Source organism: Phoca vitulina, unplaced genomic scaffold (genome assembly GCF_004348235.1).
Source record: "Phoca vitulina isolate PV1807 unplaced genomic scaffold, GSC_HSeal_1.0 scaffold38, whole genome shotgun sequence".
NCBI classification, from domain to species: domain Eukaryota; kingdom Metazoa; phylum Chordata; class Mammalia; order Carnivora; family Phocidae; genus Phoca; species Phoca vitulina.
Window position 1 is genome coordinate 697,801 of NW_022589741.1, and position 19,457 is coordinate 717,257.

The following is a 19,457-nucleotide window of genomic DNA, read 5'->3' on the forward strand; positions in this document are numbered from 1 at the left end:
GGTGGGTGACGGGCCGCCCGGGTGCGCGTGCGCGGGCCGCCCCTCGCGTGGGCGCGGGGTCTCGGGGCGGCGGGTGGGTGACGGGCCGCCCGGGTGCGCGTGCGCGGACCGCCCCTCGCGTGGGTGGGGCGCACTAGGGCGCACGGTGGAGGGCGAGGGTCGGCGGGGAGGCCCACGGGCCAGACGGCGCTGCAGGGAGCGCCCTGCCTGTGTGCACCCCCGCGCCAGTCAGCGGTGAGCCCAGGGGGCGGGGGCCTCGTGGCCGGGGTGACCCCAGGGCCCGGAGGTGTTCCTGCGCCGCGGAGGGCGCCCGGTGAGCTTGGGGACAGGCTGCCCCAGAACTTCGTAGGAACAGGGCAGTCACATCGTTCGCGACCCCGTGGAGGAGCAATGTTGGCGTGTGTTGGCCCGGAGAGCAGCTTTCTGGTGGCTGCCCTGGGGGCAGCATGGGAAGCCCGCGTGGGGTTCATCCCGCTAGCCGGGTGTGGCGGGCGCTGGGCCGGTGCTGCGCTAACAGTGGTGCGAACCCGGTTTGCGAGCGGTCAGTCCCAGCACCAGCCGTTCTGCCACCCGCTGTGTGCGGGACCCTCTGCAGACACGCTTCAGGTCGTGTTTCAGGTGGTCACCATGATCATCTCTGGTGATGAGCTTGCTCGGGCTCAGGGTCACGCCGTCTGGGGGCCTGAATGGTATCCAAGAACCCGGGACTGTGACCTCAAACCGTCGGGGAGCAGACTTCGCAGTCACTGACGTAAAACTGATGTTCTTAATACCATGCAGATGAGGCTGTTGTGGTCACGGGGTGCCCGGTCAAGTCTGCTGACCCCCCCTGTTCAGCAAGTGTCTCCATTTTGTGTGGAGCCGGGTGGATGCTGGCAGCGGGAGGGCTGGTCCAGAGCTGGAAGCTGGCTCTGCTCCGACGGAGCTCAGCGTCCGGGGGCGGCCGGAAGCAAGGCTCGCTCCCCCTCCAGCCTCAGAGCTGGGTCTGCCAGGTGCCCAAGAGGGTGGAGCACCCACCAGCCCTGGGGTCAAGCAGGTTGCCCACCGGAGCTGTTAAGAGGCTGAGACCTTGAGCCATTCCTGGAGGGAACCACTAGAAAGGAGACAGGAATCCCAGAGTGGTATGGAGAAGCCAAGGAAGGAGAACATTCCTAAGGTTTTAGTTATTTGTGAAAGAGAGAGCGAGCGAACTGGGGGTGGGGGGGGCAGAGGGAGAAGCAGCTTCCCGCAGAGCAGGGAGCCCGATGCGGGACTCGATCCCAGGACCCTGGGATCATGACCCGAGCCGAAGGCAGACACTCAACCGACTGAGCCTCCAGGCGCCCCTGGGGTAGGACGTTTCTGAGAGGAAGTGGGCCCCAGCGTCAGAGGTAAACATTTCCGTAGGTTTTGGGAAAGAAGGCTTTGGTGTTATTCATGCTGACCGTTTAAGCGATGTCGGCCAAATGCAGTGGCCCCGGGGCCTTCCCTGAGACGCTGCGAAGACAGAGTGACACAGCAGACCCTGGAGCAGGGCTCGAGCCGCCCGCGCCCGCTTGGGCGCATATGGTTTCCATAAGTACGCACGGTGTTGTAAACGCATTTTCCTTTGATTTTCTTAACGTTTTCCTTTGCTGACTTTATTGTAAAAATACAGTACGTAATGCATATAACATCCAAAATACTCGTTTCATCGACTGTTACCAGTAAGGCTTTTGGTCAACTGCAATTTATTATGAACTTTTTGGGAGTCAACAGTTACAGTCAGATTTTCAACAGTGTGGGGAGAGGGCGTGGGCGCCCCTGACCCCTGCATTGTTCAGTCATTGTGAGTCAACTATAGTTGCTAGAATGGAAAGTGGGGTTGAAAGAGGATTTTTGTTGCTGTTCTCGTGCGGAAACCGAGACAGACCTAAGCACGCCTGTTATCTCGAAGGAAGAATCCGGGGAGAGGAGGAGGAGGAAGGGAGAGGCTAGGGCTGGGAGCAGGATTTCTGAGGCAGCGGGTGGGTTTTAAGGGAGAAGCATGGATTTGGGGGTGTGAAAGGGTTACTGCTCAGTGAGGTCTCTTAGGGACGCAGAAGGCAAAGCAGTCTTCCAAAGGGGATTGGGGAGAACTTGGGGAGGATCCTGAAGGCTTCAGGGTTGCAGAGGGCAGCGGGCTAGGGAGCTGCCTCGGGCTGTGGACGGCTGGGCAGGTGGCCAGAGCCTGAGCTGTGGCGGCCCCAGCCCGTGAGCTCTCGGGTGTCCCCCAGAGCATTTGGAGGTCTATGTGTGGAAGTGGGTAAGAGAGTTTGAATCGATGCGGGAGGGGCATCTTGGCATATTTTCATTCTTTTATCATAAACTGTTGCCTACATTTGCACAGGCGTCTGAGTGCCTCGTGTCCACAGCCAGGCTTCTGTAGCGTAAGGCCTGGGTTTATGGTCTCAAATGTAGAGAGGCCAGGCAGGTGGCATAAATGAACAGAACTGGGGTCTCTCTTTCAAACAAAAACATACATTAGATACATATCTTAATGTGTAGGAATAGTCCTCTCTTCCACAAAGAAATATGGTGCCTTCATTTTTTCCCAGACTTGTCTCTCTTTGTTCACCTTGCATTTTTGTCACTTTCGACAGACACAGGTATCAGAACAATTTCACTTTCTTCACTGTTGTTCCGTCAGAGGAACCCTATGGCAAGGGACAGTCTCGGTATCAGAGTCGCGAGCCCGCTCACAGCAGCTCGCTGTCGCCCGTCGGGTTTTTCCAAAGGAGCTTGGGATCTAGAATGTCATGGGAAATCTCTTACTTTTAAAAAATGTTGGTAATTCATCAAAACATTAAAGGAAAAACCGAACTGTGATCCGAGAAGAGACGTACTTGGAAAACGGGAGATCGGAGCAGGGCGAGCAGGTTGACCAGCAGCCCTGGGTCGGTGCTCACGTCCCGGCGTCTCCGACTGTGCTGTGTTCTCTATGGCTCTGGGAGGGCTGGGGAGGTCCAGCGCCGTGTGGGCGGGAATTCTGTTGTTCCTGGAACTCTTCTCTGTGCATAAATTAATTTCAAAATAGAAAGTTAGAGAAATGAGTCAAGCACAGAGGTCCGAGTCGGTGCGAGCCAGACCTCCTCGTGCCCCTGCCGGCGCCGGTTTGAGCCCGCGGGTCCCCCCAGGATTTCTTGGCCGCTGCCGGGTGTCATGCAGGACCTCGTGTGCACGGTACACAATCCTGAACCACCGGTGCTCTGTGCTGGAGGAAAGGTTTGAAAAGAGAGCATTGTGGCACAGCTATGAATTGCCTGACTTTTAAAACTGTCTTTCTGTTTTTTTAAACAGGTTTTACAAAAGAGGCAAACTATTCAACTTCTTCTAGATTTTTTCCAGTTTTTTCTATAAATCAAAACATCTCAAAATGGAGGCCTAAAACCCTTAAAAGGGACTTAGTCTAATCTCCGGGAGGTAGTTTTGTGCATGAATAAACAAATTCAATAGTGAACTGGAGTTTTGGTATCCAAAGAATGTTAATTTAAAAAACCTAGACCATATGAGCGAATCTAGTCATATGAGTTGTAACTATGAAGTGATGATAACCTTGATTTGAATCTGACTTGTGACATAAAGGAGAAGTGATTCTCGCTGGAACATACTGTTGATCCACGGGCTGCAGTGCAGGATAGAAAAAAGGAACTCGTGTTTGGTAGAGATCTAAAAATGAGTGGCAGTTATCTAGAACAAAGAGTAAATATCTCAGCCCTCTGCTAAATTAGAGAAATATGCAGGAGAGACCTCTGACGGGTGGGAGTCAAGAACTCCAACGTCAAGAACAAGATTTCCCAATACAACACATGGAGAGAGAGAATGACACGTGAGCGGGGTCGACTGGTGAAGAAATTATCTAACCATGTAGATGACCATCGATATGTTAGAAGTCCAAAAGTTAGTTTGTTCAAACGCACTATTGTCTGTGAGAAGGATAGCAGTGGGAATCACGGCTGGGGGGAAATGAACAGACTTAGCAGAGAAGAGGTACACAGAGACAGGGATTGGCACCAGGAAGGTTTTTATAACAATGTGTAATGTTTTTGTCCAATGAAAAGCAAACCAAAGTGAGGCACGGTAACTTAGCTTTGAGGGAAATCATCACGGGTATGGAGATACATTTCTCATGCCATCTGGACGTAAAGCATTACAGTCTGCGTGGAAGCCCCAGCATGAGTGCACCAGGGGCCAGACTGCTGCTAGAAAACCCATACGGCTTGTTTGCTGGTCCTTGCTAATATTCTGGATGCAGACCCTATTTACTGGTAGCTAATCACAATTGAGACATCCTGAATCTTACGAAGGTCTCTGCTTGTCAAAAGGAGTAGATTGTGACAAAGTAAACTTATTATTATTTTTTGTTATGATAAATTCCGGTTCAAGGTATGCTGTCTGTAAAATTAGTTCTGACCAAAGACCAAATTTGTATGATTTGATTATCCAGCTTAGCCTACAAATTCAGCGCTCTGAGTTTTGATTCTTTTAAAAAATCCATTATCAGATAGAAGACTTGGTATTGTCTCTCAGCAGCCTGAAGCTGAGCCCAAAAAGACCAACTAAGCGAATACATTCATCTTGATAATTTATTTGAAATAGAATGTTTAATTTGCTAGGTTCTAGTGGAATCACTATGACTCAGCAACCAAGCTTCTGATTATGGGAAGTAATTATTATTTAATAAATTTTGAAATAGGCCTTAAGATGCATCAACCAATTCTCTTCCTATTTCAGCTCTTCATTTATAGGAAAATTCTAGTAGATTGTTTTGTTTTCCCTATTAAAATTATTATAGGAAGAAAAATTAATTTGAGCAAGGTTTGGGATGTGCTGTATTTCACTGCATCTAAGACATCATTGATTGTAAGACACACCATCACTTTAAATACTTTTGGGAAATAAAAATGCTGTTAATTAAAATATGATATGTTACAACTTGTAAGATACCTCTTGATAACAGATACATGAAAGATGCATCCTAAAATCAGTGAAATAGGGTCATGCATTCTTCTTTTGAGGTAGGTCTTATGCTTTTTCTTTTTTTCTGGCTACCAAATTTCATAATTAAAGGCAAAACAAACCCAGTTTGAGTTTCGTTTCTGTAGAGCACTTAGTGAGCATAGCTTTCCCCAGGCCAACAAGCTGGCTGCATAAGTCCCACGTTTCATCTGCAGGCTGGCTGAATGCTGCTGCACCGTGCCTGGGGGGGACAGGACGTGGAGTGGCCTCCGGTGACCCAAAGCGCTCTACGCTTTCACGAAGGGTTTTGATTTTCTTCATGAGGTGCTGTGTATCACCATGTTTACACTGTGTGTATAAAGATCATGCAAAGGTGCGGGTGTACGTAATTGTCCCTTAAAATGTGTCCATGTAGAACGCAGACTCTCAGCATGCCAACACCCTAAACGTGCAGAGGAAGAGAAGGATGAGAGATGTCCTGGTGTGGGTGCTCCACCGAGGATTAAAAGTAACCCAAATCAAGAGCCGTGCACAAAACTACCTCCCCTGAGAAAGGCTAGTCCCTTTTCTTCCCTGTCCACTTCACTATGAACATTGTACAGAATAGCCTGTTCTTGTCCAATTTGCTGAAAAGCACCCCCGTGCTTGAGCTGAAATACGACCATTCGTGTGAACTCTATAGAATGTCCACCTACTCGGCGTTCCCCGCCGGCGTGCCCATCTCGGAGAGGAGTCTGGCCCGGGCGGGGTTCTACTACACTGGTGTGAACGACAAGGTCAGGTGCTTCTGTTGTGGCCTGATGCTGGACAACTGGAGACCTGGAGACCATCCTGCTGAAAAGCACAAACAGCTCTATCCCAGCTGCGCCTTCATTCAGAATCTGAACTCAGCCCGCGTTTCGGGAGCCAGCTCTCCACCTCCTCCTCCTTGTTCAGTAACAAACTCCACACATCCACTGCCTCCCAGTTTGGAAAACACTGGATATTTCAGTGGGTCTTATTCCAGCTTCCCATCGAATCCCGTGAACTTCAGACCAAATCAGGAGTTTGCTCCCTGGAGGCCCAGCCCCTACGACGGTGCGGTGAAGACGGTGGAAGCCCGCTTACTCACTTTCCAGACGTGGCCCTTGACCTCTCCGCAGGCGCCGGAACTGGCCAGAGCCGGCTTCTACTATGTAGGACCTGGGGACAGAGTGGCCTGCTTCGCCTGCGGTGGGAAGCTGAGCAATTGGGAACCGAACGATAACGCTCTGTCAGAACACCTGAGACACTTCCCCGACTGCCCGTTTGTGGAAAGTCAGCTCCAGGATGTGCTGAGACCCACCGTGTCCAACGTGAGCATGCAGACCCACGTGGCCCGCCTGAGAACCTTCTGCAGCTGGCCCTCGCACGTTCCTGTGCGGCCCGAGCAGCTCGCCACGGCGGGCTTCTATTACACGGGTAAGAAACCCCATCTGGTCATCAGACAAACCGCCCCCATGCTTTACCTCACACGGTTGGAATGGGCACATTCTATGAATTCAGACGTTTTGGTCCAAAATTAATTTTAGGTCACAGCGACGACGTCAAATGCTTTTGCTGCGACGGCGGACTGCGGTGTTGGGAATCTGGAGACGACCCGTGGGTGGAGCACGCCAAGTGGTTTCCGAGGTAATTGCTGGGAAACTCTCTTTGCAAATGCTTCTTGTTTTTATGAGATGGGTTATACGTGTTTCCCTTAGAAGCAGCTCTCGCTTTACTCTTTGTTTCAAAAACGCACTTGTGAATAAATTTAGGATGGATTACTTAGAAAAATAAACGGTTTTGGTAGAAGATAGAGGCTTAGGGTTTTTTTGTGTCTAACGAAGAATATATATCTGTTTTAAAAGAATATATGTTCATTTTAAAACCCAAGCCACACATTGTAGAAAAGTACAGAGAAAAAAATGTAAGTGTCCAGAAATCTCACTATCTAAAGAAGACTAGCTGATGAATAGATAAAGAAGATGTGGTTCATATATACAATGGAATACTACTCAGCCATAAAAAAATGAAATCTTGCCATTTGCATCGACATGGATGGAGCCAGAGGGTATTATGCTAAGCAAAATAAATCAATCAGAGAAAGACTGTTATCGTATGACCTCACTCATGTGGAATTTAAGAAACAAAACAGAGGAGCATAGGGGAAGGGAGGGAAAAATAATAAGACAAAATCGGAGAGGGAAACAAACCATAAGAGACTCTTAATCATAGGAAACAAACAGGGCTGCTGGAGGGGAGGTGGGTGGTTGGGGTAACTGGGTGATGGGCATGAAGGAGGGCATGTGATGTGATGAGAACTGGGTGTTATATAAGACCGATGAATCACTGACCTCTACCTCTGAAACCAATAATACATTATATGTTAATTGAATTTAAATTTTTAAAACATGAAGTTATTTTAACATTTGAAAAAAAAATAAAGAGGACCTGTTAACATTTTAGTGAATATCCCTGCAGACATCTCTTCATGCATATGTACGTGTACAGATAAATGTATATAATATCACATGAATTAGATATTATATATACTGTTTTGAAACTTTTTTTCAGTCAATCTTATGTCTTGGACGTGTTTCCGTTCTTTCAACATTTAATTTAATTGATTGTCTATTGCTAGGCACTGTTCCAGTGGTTAAAATACTCAGTTGAACAAAACCAAGATCCTTGGTCTCATACGTTAATTTAATAGCGAGAGAGGCAGATAATTAATAAAAACTTAATAAATGAGTTATGTAGCATGTCAGAAGATGGTAGGTGTTATAGATAGAATGAAAAAACAGAGCAGAGTAAGAAGAATCAGAGGCAAGTCGTGATATTAAATAGGGTGGTTAGGTAAATAGAGACCCACCTCCTCTGTTTTCATCACTATAGAACATTTCATTGTCAATCCTTACACTTTTGATTATTCTGTGCTTATTTACACTCTTCTTTTTTTATTGAAATCAGGTGGCTTATGATGATACTTCTCATGGTCAAAACTTTTAGTGTTTTTAATGTTGCTTGCTAAGCTCAGTATCCTGACTTATTTTCCTTATATAAGTTTTAGTATAATACTCTATTTATAGCACCTTTACACGCCCCAAATATTTTAGATTTCAAAAGTTACAAAGATAATGAAGAAAACTTTACCCAGATGTTTTTTGAACAGTGCTGCTAGCCTTCCACGGTGGTAATTTTGTGAATATATAAAAAGAAGGGTGAGTTTGCTTTGGTTGTGTGAGGGGTTCATTTTGTGCTTGAGTTAGACCATGATGTGTGTTATCTAGGAATTGCCAAACTTGGGAGGATCTGACTTAATTAGAAAATGTGTTCACCTTCCTCATTATTTCTCTTGTCCCGCTTTGTATATTGTGAACTTTTAAACCTACAAACCTATGTGTGAGCAGTGTCGTTTATGAGCAAGCTGTCTACCTGTCTCCCTGGCTCTGTTCTCAGTGTTCAGAGTATCTGTAGCAGTCTTCGAACTTTTGAAGAGAGCAGCTGGGAGCTCCGAGTGGACACGGCCTTCCTTGGCCCCAGGAGGCTGGGAGCCTCATGACCCACGTGGCCCCAGCCGCGGCAAAGCGCGACGCGCAGCCTCCCTCGCTCACGGCATCTCGCCTTTACTGCAGGATGCCAGATGAGTGTCAAGGGGTTATATATATGTTTATGTTCACTCGAAATATTTAACAAGCTACACATAGTGGGATTAAAATAACAAACTTAATTTTGCTTACATTTTAGGTGTGAGTACTTGATACACATCAAAGGACAAGAGTTCATCAGTCAAATTCAAGCCAGTTACCCTCATCTACTTGAACAGGTAGGGAAGGTTTTTTTTTTTAGATCATCGGTTAACAACAGATAAATTATTTTCTGATAATTACAGAGAGTCATACTTTAGTGAAAAGACAAGAGTTGCTTTAAAAATACATTCATTTTTTTAAAATACCCAACATGATCTTAGAACTATTCTTTGGATAAAAACAGATTCAGAATTAGAGATCTCCTGAAAAATAATGTTTAAGATATGGCTTTAAGTATTTCTATAATAAGGTTGCAATAAATTAAATTATTTGAGGACAAAATTTGGCTGGGATGGTAGCATTTAATAGTTTTACTATACAAATTTTTGTTTAAAAGACTTGAGAAAGAGAATTTTATTACTCCTTCTAATCTTCCTGGAAGGAGATTGCTGGGAAGGTGGCGGAGTAGGAGGATCCTAGGCTCACCTTGCCTGTCCCATGGGTACAACTAGGTAACACCCACGTCAGTGTAAATAACCCAGAAAATGACCTGGAGACTGGCAGGGCCAACTTCACAACTAAATACAGAGAAGAGGCCACATCAGCGAGGGTAGGAAGGGCAGAGACTCTGTGGGCAGCTAAGCAGACCATGGGCTGTCCACAGGAGGAGGGAGCCACAGGCTCAGAGGGGGAGAGAAACAGACCCCACACCAGGGAGCTCACACAGGGAACGTGAATCCCCGTAACATTTGGCTGTGAAGACCAGAGGGGCTGAATTTTGTGAGTTCTTACAACCAGCAGGACTCAAAACTGGAATTTTAAAAATCGGCAGGCTCGGCTCAGGGACAGCCAGTGGGTGAGAGGAAACTGAGTCCCCGCCCTTAAAGACACAGCACAACAAACAGCCTGTGGAGATATGGTGTAAGAAGCGGCAGGTTGAAAAACACGTGGGGCAATGGGAGGCAGAGTTACTCACTAATCTCGAAGTTCACTGAGGGATGTCTGCAGGAGCAGGGGCGCTGGCAGGTGCCATTTCCCACCTCTGCCCCTCAGCATAAACACACGGCCACCTGTGGGAACCAGAGTGGTGCTGAGGCTCACTACCTTTCTTGCTTAAACCGTGCCACCTACTCCAATGGCCTTCCTCAGTCCTGGTGCCGTGGGTCCCCTCCAGCCAGAAGATTGGCACAAACCTTGCTAACACCATATACTTAGTGGATCCACTCCATCCAATGCGTTCTTGGCCGAGCGCATCCAAACCGGGGCTGCAAGCCTGGTAGTGCGTAAGGAGTCCCAATGGGGGCCAGCGCTGGTCCCACCGTGTCCCCAGCAGTGGGCTGGGAGCAGACAGCTGGGCTGCCTGCAGGCCCCGCCCACCAGTGAAAGCTTCTCAGCAACACAGAGAAAGTGCCCTGTGGTTCAGGGCTACTGCATCTCTGGTCTGACTCAACTCAAACCCACGGTGGCCCCAGATTGGCCCACAAACAACACAGGGACGAAACCCTGCCCACAACAGGCAAAGACAGCCTCTGCAGATGGCTGGAATGAAGGCAAAATCGGCTTAGCGACAACAGCAGGGCACACACAACACACACAGGAGATGCCCCTGAAGTGCCAGGTTCAGGGGAATGGGGGACACTGCATTGAGGGCACTCCAGGACCTCTTCTTCATAAGGCCACTACTTTCAAGAGCAGGAGACGTAGCTGACTTTCCTAACACAGAGAAACAGACACAGAGTTAGACACAATGAGGAGAGAGAGGAATATGTCCCAAATGAAAGAACAGGACAGGGGCGCCTGGGTGGCTCAGTCGTTAAGTGTCCGCCTTTGGCTCAGGTCATGATACCAAGGTCCTGGGATCGAGCCCCGTATCGGGCTCCCTGCTCTGCGGGAAGCCTGCTTCTGCCTCTCCCACTCCCCCCTGCTTGTGTTCCCTCTCTCGCTGTGTCTCTCTCTGTCAGATAAATAAAACCTTAAAAAAAAAAAAAGAACAGGACAAAACGACAGCAAGAGACCTAAGAGAAACAGATACAAGTAACATGCCTGATGGAGGATTTAAAGCAATTAGCATAAGGATACTCCCTGGACTTGAGAAAAGACATGCGTGAGCCCTGTAACACAGAGATAAAGAATAACATAGCAGAGATAAATGAAATGAGAAACACTCTTGATGAAATGAACAGCAGGATGGAAGAAGCAAAGGAACGAATTAGTGATCTAGAACACAGAGTAAATGGAAAATTATCAAGCTGAGCAGGAGAGAAAAAAAATTATGCAAAATGAGAATAGACTTAGGAATTCAGTGACTCCATCAAGCATAACAATGTTCACATTATATGGATCCCAGTAGAAGAAAAGAGAGAAAAGAGGGCAGAAAATTTGTTAATTTATTACTTATATTAATATAATAAATTATTAATTTATTATTAATAGCTGAAAACTTCCTGAATCTGGGGAAGAAAACAGATATCCAGATCCAGGAAGCAGAGAGAGCCCCCAAGAAAAATCAACCCAAGGAGGTACACACCAAGATACACAGTAATTAAAATGGCAAAAAGTAGTGATAAAGAGAATCTTCAAAGTGAGGAGAAAAAAAAAGACAGTTATATAGAAGGGAGACCCCGTAAGTCTAGCAAAGGTTTTTCATCAGACACTTGGCAGGTCAGAAGGGAGTGGCAGGATATAGTCAAAGTGCTGAATGTGAAATAATCTTCCTGGAAGAGCAGATAGGAAGGTATATAATAGTTTGAGGGTCAAACACTTTTTAGCCATAGTCATTAGAACTGATAGAGGGTCCAACTTATCCCAAAGGATGAGACAAAAAATGTAAGATGTTGGGATGAAATGCAAACAATGATTGTCTCATAAATCACTGAGAAGGTGTAGCCCTTTTCTTGCCTTCAGGAATACAGATTCCATAAAGAATAGTTTATGGTGTAGAGAATAACTCTTGAATGTAAATGAAATACTGCTTTCGAGATAAAAAATCATTTTGCCTGTAAGCAAGTCAGTTTGCAATAAATTGAGTAAAATAGATCTCTTGACTCGTTTATATTGTAAGGGACAGGCTAAGACTTATACTTTAATTTATAAACTTTTTTCCCCTGTAGCTGTTATCTACTTCAGACAACACAGAAGATGAAAATGCTGAATCACCAAGTAAGTATAATGACAATAATTACTGCATTTAAATAGAACTGTTGGTCCTATGGAGATTGGAAGCTGATAATGGTTAATGTACATTTGTACGAAGCTCTATATGATGCACTCTCAAATGCATTAAGTGGGTATTTCTCAAACTTTAGTGTGCATCATAATTGCCTAAGGAACCAGATCTCTGGTCTCTACCTTAACCCTACTGTATTGAGCCATGGCGTCTAAGGGTGGGACTTGAGTATGTGTAGTTTTAATAGCCAGCATGCATCCCGTGTCTCCCTTGTTCTCAGACCTTGTGGGGACACAGGCACTCTGACATGAGATGGCTCACGTATTCTGTAAAATGTTATTCCCATTCCTCAACAGGGACCCTGAGGCTCAGAAAGGTTAAATGACCTGTCTTTTGTGGCTAAACCTAAAAGGTGATAGAGCCAGTATTTGAACAAACTGTTCTACTCCATTATGTAGTGTTTAATTCAGTTCAATAAATATTTATCGTGCGTCTGCTACTCTGAGAAAAGAGTACAGAACAGGGCAAACAGAACTCCTGCCCTCATGAGCAAACAGTCCAGGGGATACAGACAAGTACGCAGGTGGGAGGAAGGGCTATGGTCAGAGAAGTAAAGGGTGCTGTGCTGCGGGGGCACGGGAGGGGCCGTGCACCCCGACTTTGGAAGATGAGAGAGGCTTTCCAGAGGAAGTATTTGACTTAGCACAGAATCAAAGGGGACGGTAGGAGTTAACCAGGGGACAAAGGGAGAAAAAGAATATTTTAGGCAGAGAGAACAGTGCATGGAAGTCTTCGGTGACAAAAAAGAACGGGCACGTTTGCAGAACTGAACACAATTCTGTGTGGCCAGAGTGGGATTTGTGAACAGGCCCACGCTCAGAGTGATCAGCCCTGCAGGCGGAGTTTGACCCGAGAGCCGTTTGTGACTTCTGGGCTCTAGCATGGCATGTGAACGAGAAAGTGGCAGGTGATGAGACTGAAGAGGTGAGGGGGGCCCGGGTGGGTACCGTCTTGTGAGCCACAGCTGAGTGTGAGAACAATGGAACAATGGAATTGTTGCCGGGATTTCGGAAGGAGGGTGACATAGTTGGGTTTGTGTTTATGAAAAGCCACTCTGGTGGCATATTGCCGAGAAGCAACTAGACAGGAGAGGCGCCGTGGGAGGCCCCGCAGTGACGGGGTGAGTGAGGACAGTGGCATCTTTGAAAAATACGTGAAACATACTTGATTTAGAAAGTTCATTTGTTCATTCATCCTGGGGAGAAAAGAATTCTTGGTGGACGGGGATCCCTGACATTCTGTTCCTTCCTCCCACCCATTGTTATGCCCGATAATGCAAATTTTGTATCGCAATACAATATTCCATATTCTTATTTTAGTGACTGAACATGTACATCGTGATTTTAAGTTTAACAAAGTTAATACAAAACAATGCCTATACGTTTTCTGGGCTTTATGTTTTTGAAACTGTAATAACTTTCAATTCAAAAGATATATAGATTCTCCCAACGTGTGTGAAATTCTTTATTTCATGTAGTTGTCCATTTTGGACCTGGAGAAAACCGTTCAGAAGACGCAGTCATGATGAACACCCCCGTGGTGAAGGCCGCCTTGGAGATGGGCTTCAGTAGAAGCCTGGTGAGGCAGACGGTGCAGAGTAAGATCCTGACCACTGGGGAGAATTACAGAACCGTTAACGATATTGTGTCTGATTTACTTCACGCGGAAGACGAAATAAAGGAAGAGGAGAAGGAAAGAGCAGCTGAGAACAGAGAATCAGGTACGTACCCATACTGACCGGTGTCTGTCTGTGTGTGGATGTGATGTCACGGTGAGGATGTGATGTCACCATGCGGGTGTGATGTCACCATGCAGATGCGATGTCACTGTGTGGATGTGATGTCACCATGTGGATGTGATGTCACCATGCATTAGTCACAGAAAACCTACTTCTTGTCAGGGCGATCAGGTGTTATGTTCAGTGGTCTCAATTTGAATTCTGGAAATTTTTTACATTACAGTGTATTTGAATTGCTCGTTAGTCAATTGAAAATGTATGTGTTGAGTGAAAGCATGTTCTTAATTTATACTTTTACTCTGGGTCATGGACTGTGTATGTAATCATTCATGGCTTGTGATCCCACGCTCACTCCCTTCGCTGTAAGTCGGGGTGGGATCAGGGACAGTTATTTTAATATTAGCGTCCAGAGTGTCTCAGCCCAGTGACATTAATTATAGCATTAATAACACACATTAATGTGTGAATTATGATGAAGTTTCCGGCCTGCCCACACAGGAACTGAGCTCCCCTTCAGGGAGTCCTTCTGTTCTTGAGGGGAGGGCGAGGACACTGTTGCACATTCTCTCAAGACAAAGTAGCCACGTCCCTCCACACTAGCCGTGTCTGCCACTGTGTGGCCTCTGCTCTGTGGCCCTTCACAGAGACTGCCCCCCCCCAACCATGTCCATTCCCACCTGGCCACTCTGAATGCTGTCCTCAGTCTGACCTAGACAGAAATGTTCACCCCTCCTTTGCCGCTCTTTGCCAAGCAGGGACCAGACCCATAAGTCTATTGAAAATAGATGGCAACTTTTCGCAAGCTCTTACTAGAGATTTAGGGATAATGGAAGAGCATTATATCACGGGTGGTAATTGACAGCTGTAGCTGTTTGGGCCCCTCTTGCTGCCCCTAAGCCCATCCTCATGAGTCTCTCTGTCTAGCTTCTGTTCGGGTTCATCTCTGTGTAGCTCTGGACATTTTACATAAATGACTAGGATAGTCCCAAGCATGTTTTCCCCTATGAGAGCTCACGCTCCCAAATACCCCCAAAGCTCAGAAAGGGAAAAGAGTTTGCCCCATCTTTGTCCAGCACGATCTGGAATCTCTTTCTGCCCAGGACGGTTGGCAGATTGTCCATTCCAGGCTTGAAGAAGCCTGCCCCTTAGGTGGATTTGTCTTCTGGCCACCCTGGGCAAACACGTCTGATCCTGTCTTTACCGAAGCATGAAGTGCTGAGTTCTGCAGACCACCAGCACAGCAACAACATGGCCCAAGCTTGTCTTTGCCCGTCCTTGCAGTGGTCTTCTCCGTCTTAGCTGTTGGTCATCATCTTTCAAAGAAGAGAACACCCACCTCCACAATTGTTCGTAGACCCCAGCTGTGACACATTTGTGCTTCTTTCAAAGAAAATCAACAGTCTGTAGAGATGACTGCAGTCAACAATATACAATAATTTGCATCATCAAAAATATCTTGTAGCATCTCTACTCCCTGTTACGTCTACACTGCCCAGCGCACACACTGCATGTACTCTGTGCTCCAGAAGTGTTGTTTGAATGAGCGAATGAAAATATTTTCATTTAGGTTAGTGATGACTTTATAGTTTCCCAAGAACAGTAAGTAGGTAAGTAATTTCTTGACAGGTGTGTAAATAAAGAGACAATTTAGGGTATTATTTCCAGAGCAAAAGAATAATATGCTTCAAAGGTATATTCAAGTCTTTAGCTCTTACAAGCCAGAATACAGTCTGTGACTTTGAAATGAGTCTTTTTTCCTCAACCACTAGCAATACAATTTTAGAAATCTTGGGACACCTGGGTGGCTCAGTCAGTGAAGTGTCTGCCTTTGGCTCAGGTCGTGATCTCAAGGTCCTGGGATCGAATCCTGCATCGGGCTCCCTGCTCAGTGGGGAGCCTGCTTCTCCCTCTTCCTCTGCCCCTCCCCCTGCTTGTGCTCGCTCGCTCTCTCTCTGACCAATAAACACATAAAATCTTAAAAAAAAAGAAATCTTAAGAATTTCAGAGAACTTACTACATTAGTCTAAGTTAAATGTAATTAGAAAAATAAATCTTAGGGACATGTGGGTACCTCAGTCAGTTGAGCATCTGACTATTGATTTCAGCTCAGGTCATGATCTCAGGGTCGTGAGATCCAGCCCCACAGCATCCGGCAGTCTGCTTGTCCCTCTGCCCCTCCTGCTCCCCACCCCCCGTTCTCTCTCTCTCATCTCTCTCTAATAAATAAATAAACCTTTTTAAAAAAAGAAAAAGAAATCTTAGATAGAAAAAGGCCCTGGTCCTTTTCCCAGTTATTCCCAGAGCTCGTTATCTTCAAAATGGGTATCTCTGGCCTTGACTTTTTTACTAAGCACTATTTTTTGTTAAATGGTTCTGGTTTATGTCCTACTGCTCGACAGAGTCAGTGTTTCTAAAATCTAACAGTCCTCTCCCCCCAAATAACTTTTTTAGACAGCCCAACTTCCATCATTAGTTATTTTGTAGAAAGAGCCTTATGGATCATAGTAAAATTGTGTACTAATGAATAAACTTAGATTCACAAGTCATATTCCAAGGAGATAATAAAATTGCAGAATTTCAAAATATAAAATATTTTATCGATAGAGACAAAATCTGGATCTCAGCGGAGAATACAATGATCCTATACACAGGAAGGTATCATCGACAAGTAAGATTTAATCTTTAAAATGCTGCTGGTGCCTTTCCCCACTTGCTATAAAAGATTTGGGTAATGGCAATGTCATATCTAATTTGGGGAAATAATTAAAACTTTATCCTAAAATCGAATTTCAAAGAAATTGTACAGGTGAATGATAATTTAAGAAATAAACGTTCTGTCATTTTAATCTCTTGATTCTATCTTTCCCCAAGTTGACTAGATTGAATTGGAATTTTAATTTTCTTAGGTTCTAAGTTGGATTTGGTTAAAGGCTGAGCAGCTGTGCGGAATGTGCGGAATGTGCGGGAACGCAGACTGATGCCAGACCGCCTCCGTCTACTTTTCTCGTGTGTCCTGCAGTGTGTTGCTCTCTATCTCTCCTCTGCTAAGGGGGGGACACCAATGCCTTCCGCCGTGGCCGCTGGGAACATGGAATGAAGGGACACATGACGGAGAGTGCCCATCCTGACGCCGGGCCGCGGGGACCCCCCAACCTAGCGGTCACCTGCGGTGCAAACAGATTGTGACTTCTTCAGTCATGTGTCCCTGTGAGCAGAGGTGGAACGTGTTTGTGTTTGTTTTCTTGTTTTATAAAGACGACGTAGCATTGATCCGGAAGAACAGAATGGTGCTTTTCCAGCATTTGACTTATGTGCTCCCGATCCTGGATAGTCTGCTAACTGCTGGAGTGATTAGTGAGCAAGAACACAGTGTGATTAAGCAGAAGGCACAGACGTCTCTGCAAGTAAGAGAGCTGATTGATACTGTGTTAGTAAAGGGCAGCTTTGCGGTCACCATATTTAAAAACTCTCTACAAGAAACGGACCCCGTGTTATACAAGCGTTTCTTTGGTGAGTGCTGCACAATTACTTTGGGGAACTTTCTAGGTCAGTTGGAAATACGCTCTTAGTGTGACGAGCACCGGGTGATGTATGGAAGTGTCGAATCACAATTCCATACACCTGAAACTAATATTACACTGTGTGTTAGCTCACCGGAACTTAAAATTCAATTCAGTTCAATAAAAAAAAAAGAAAATATGCTCTTATCAATGCTTTGGGATTACTGGAAATAATTCAATCTAATTAACAAACTGTTGCACAAAAAGATGAAAGATTCTTGTTGCATTGACATTATGACAGTTATTGATAGCATTTGGCGAGAGTCTAAGCTGTTAGTTTAAAAATATATATTTTGTGACTAAATATTAACCTTACTTGTTATTAATAATGCTTTTTGTGTTTCTCCCTTAGTGCAACAGGACATAAAGTATATCCCCCCGGAAAATGTCTCAGGTAACATAGTAGTAATGATTTAAACCAGTAGAAATCATGGGTTTTATTTTCTTGGCTTTTGGAGAAGCAGCAACAGGTGCCTTCATTAAAAATTCCTTTCTCTTGGTAGATTTACCAGTGGAAGAGCAGTTGAGGAGGCTGCAGGAAGAGAGGACGTGTAAAGTGTGCATGGACAAAGAAGTTTCCATAGTGTTCATTCCGTGTGGCCACCTGGTCGTGTGCAGAGACTGCGCCCCGTCTCTACGAAGATGTCCGATCTGCAGGGGCCCAGTCAAGGGCACAGTGCGGACGTTTCTTTCATGAGGAAGATCCCAAACTTTGTCTACACTTTAAAATTAATGGATTAAATGTATTGTAATTTTGACTACTATGCTGGTTGGTTTCCTTAAGATATTTATCTACTTGCAACTCAAAACTGATATAAACATATATCCAAACGTTGTGAGCCGTGTGTACCTAAGAGAGAGTGAGAACGATAGGCTTTTGTTCATGTGAACAAAGAGCACTACAGGGACAATACTAAATCAGAATTTCCGCACTACTGAACTCGTAAGTGAATGAAGCTTTCAGAATTTTAAATACTTTGGAGTCGTATTAAGAAACAGGAGCACGGATTATCTGCCTTTCTTGATCCAAATCCTGTATGTAGAAGGTCTTGATATTTGTTGAATGACTTTTTGGACTTGGTGGTTTTGTAAAGAATTCTGTGATGAACATTTTAATAAAGCCATAAAATTACTCTTGTTCTTAAACTCTTTATTTCTGTGTCCGTTTGCTCCCTCCCAGGCTGCCTCCAACCTCCTTAAGACCCCATGGGTGTTGAGCTATATTTAGATCCCTTTCTCGAAGATGCTTCTTCATTCACACCGTAGATCCCAAGGGGGGATCACACCTGGCTTTCATCAGCAGGGTTTTGTGGGATGTCTGAGTCGAGATCAGCAAGCTTGCTTGTTCGTTCAGGAAGTCTCATGCCTGCCCTACCCATCAGGAAACGTTCCGTGCTTTGTTCTCACCACTTTGCTCTGAAATCTGGGACTCAGTCTACCTGTTAGCAGCCTGGGCTGGAACCAACAGCCCGTTCTGGTGAATAAATTTATTCCATACTGTCAGGGCAGCAAAAATTTTCCTTGTTTGCATTACTTTTTGGTATTCAGCATGCCCGATTAATAATTCTCTATCCTTGGTTTCCTGTAGACCTACTGGGGCTTTAAAACCGGAAGTAACACTGGAATAGGGAATATTGCCTGGGGACGAACAAAGGCCAAGCCCCTAAAGCAGTTCTAGATGTCTGCTGGAGTCCTGCAGAGAAAGGTTGGGAACCCAGCAAGGACGAGAAGGGCCATCTGTCAGCACAGGGAGACCTACTCCTTTGCGGTGCGGCTGATTTTGCCTCTCTGTAAAAAGGACACATACTAACAGCTTCCTCCTGGGGCACCCGGCTAAATTGATTGCAACACTGCTTTGTTGTTTAGGTCCTTTGTAACCTAACATTGTTATAGGATAAATATTTAGAAAGTACATTCCCTTTTGCAACATTCTTTTTTTTTTTTTTTTTTAAATCTGGTCCTTACGGCATGGCACGTAATATTTGAATTTTGCCATCTTCACTGTGAAACTCTTGTTCATTGCTCATTTTGGTGATTCATAGCCAACATAGCCAACTTATTATTCAAATGTTTTTTTATCCCGCTAAGTGTTAGTTAACTTGAAATTCTGTTTTGGAAAAAATAATTCGCTGTAGATAATAATGGTAGCTCAGTGTGCTGATGGTCAGACACCATTTTGAAGTGCTTGACCTGCATTAATTCATTTAATGCTCTCCAGCCTTATCCTC

General features: G+C 45.4%; 1 protein-coding gene across 7 annotated transcripts in view; it reads left to right on the forward strand.

Moving 5' to 3' along the window:
- BIRC3 (baculoviral IAP repeat containing 3) overlaps positions 1-18,393 on the forward strand; it is a 54,452-nt gene extending 36,059 nt beyond the window's left edge. For 4 of the 7 annotated variants that reach the window (XM_032427702.1, XM_032427701.1, XM_032427703.1 and 1 more), the window contains 8 exons: positions 3,298-6,396; positions 6,507-6,606; positions 8,704-8,782; positions 11,816-11,864; positions 13,409-13,651; positions 16,925-17,179; positions 17,582-17,623; positions 17,733-18,393. In XM_032427702.1, the coding sequence (XP_032283593.1) occupies positions 5,544-6,396; positions 6,507-6,606; positions 8,704-8,782; positions 11,816-11,864; positions 13,409-13,651; positions 16,925-17,179; positions 17,582-17,623; positions 17,733-17,926 (1,815 nt within the window). In that variant the 5' untranslated portion in view covers positions 3,298-5,543 and the 3' untranslated portion in view covers positions 17,927-18,393. The other 3 variants (XM_032427706.1, XM_032427704.1, XM_032427708.1) reach the window with 3 other exon arrangements.
- Positions 18,394-19,457: the final 1,064 nt, after the last annotated feature.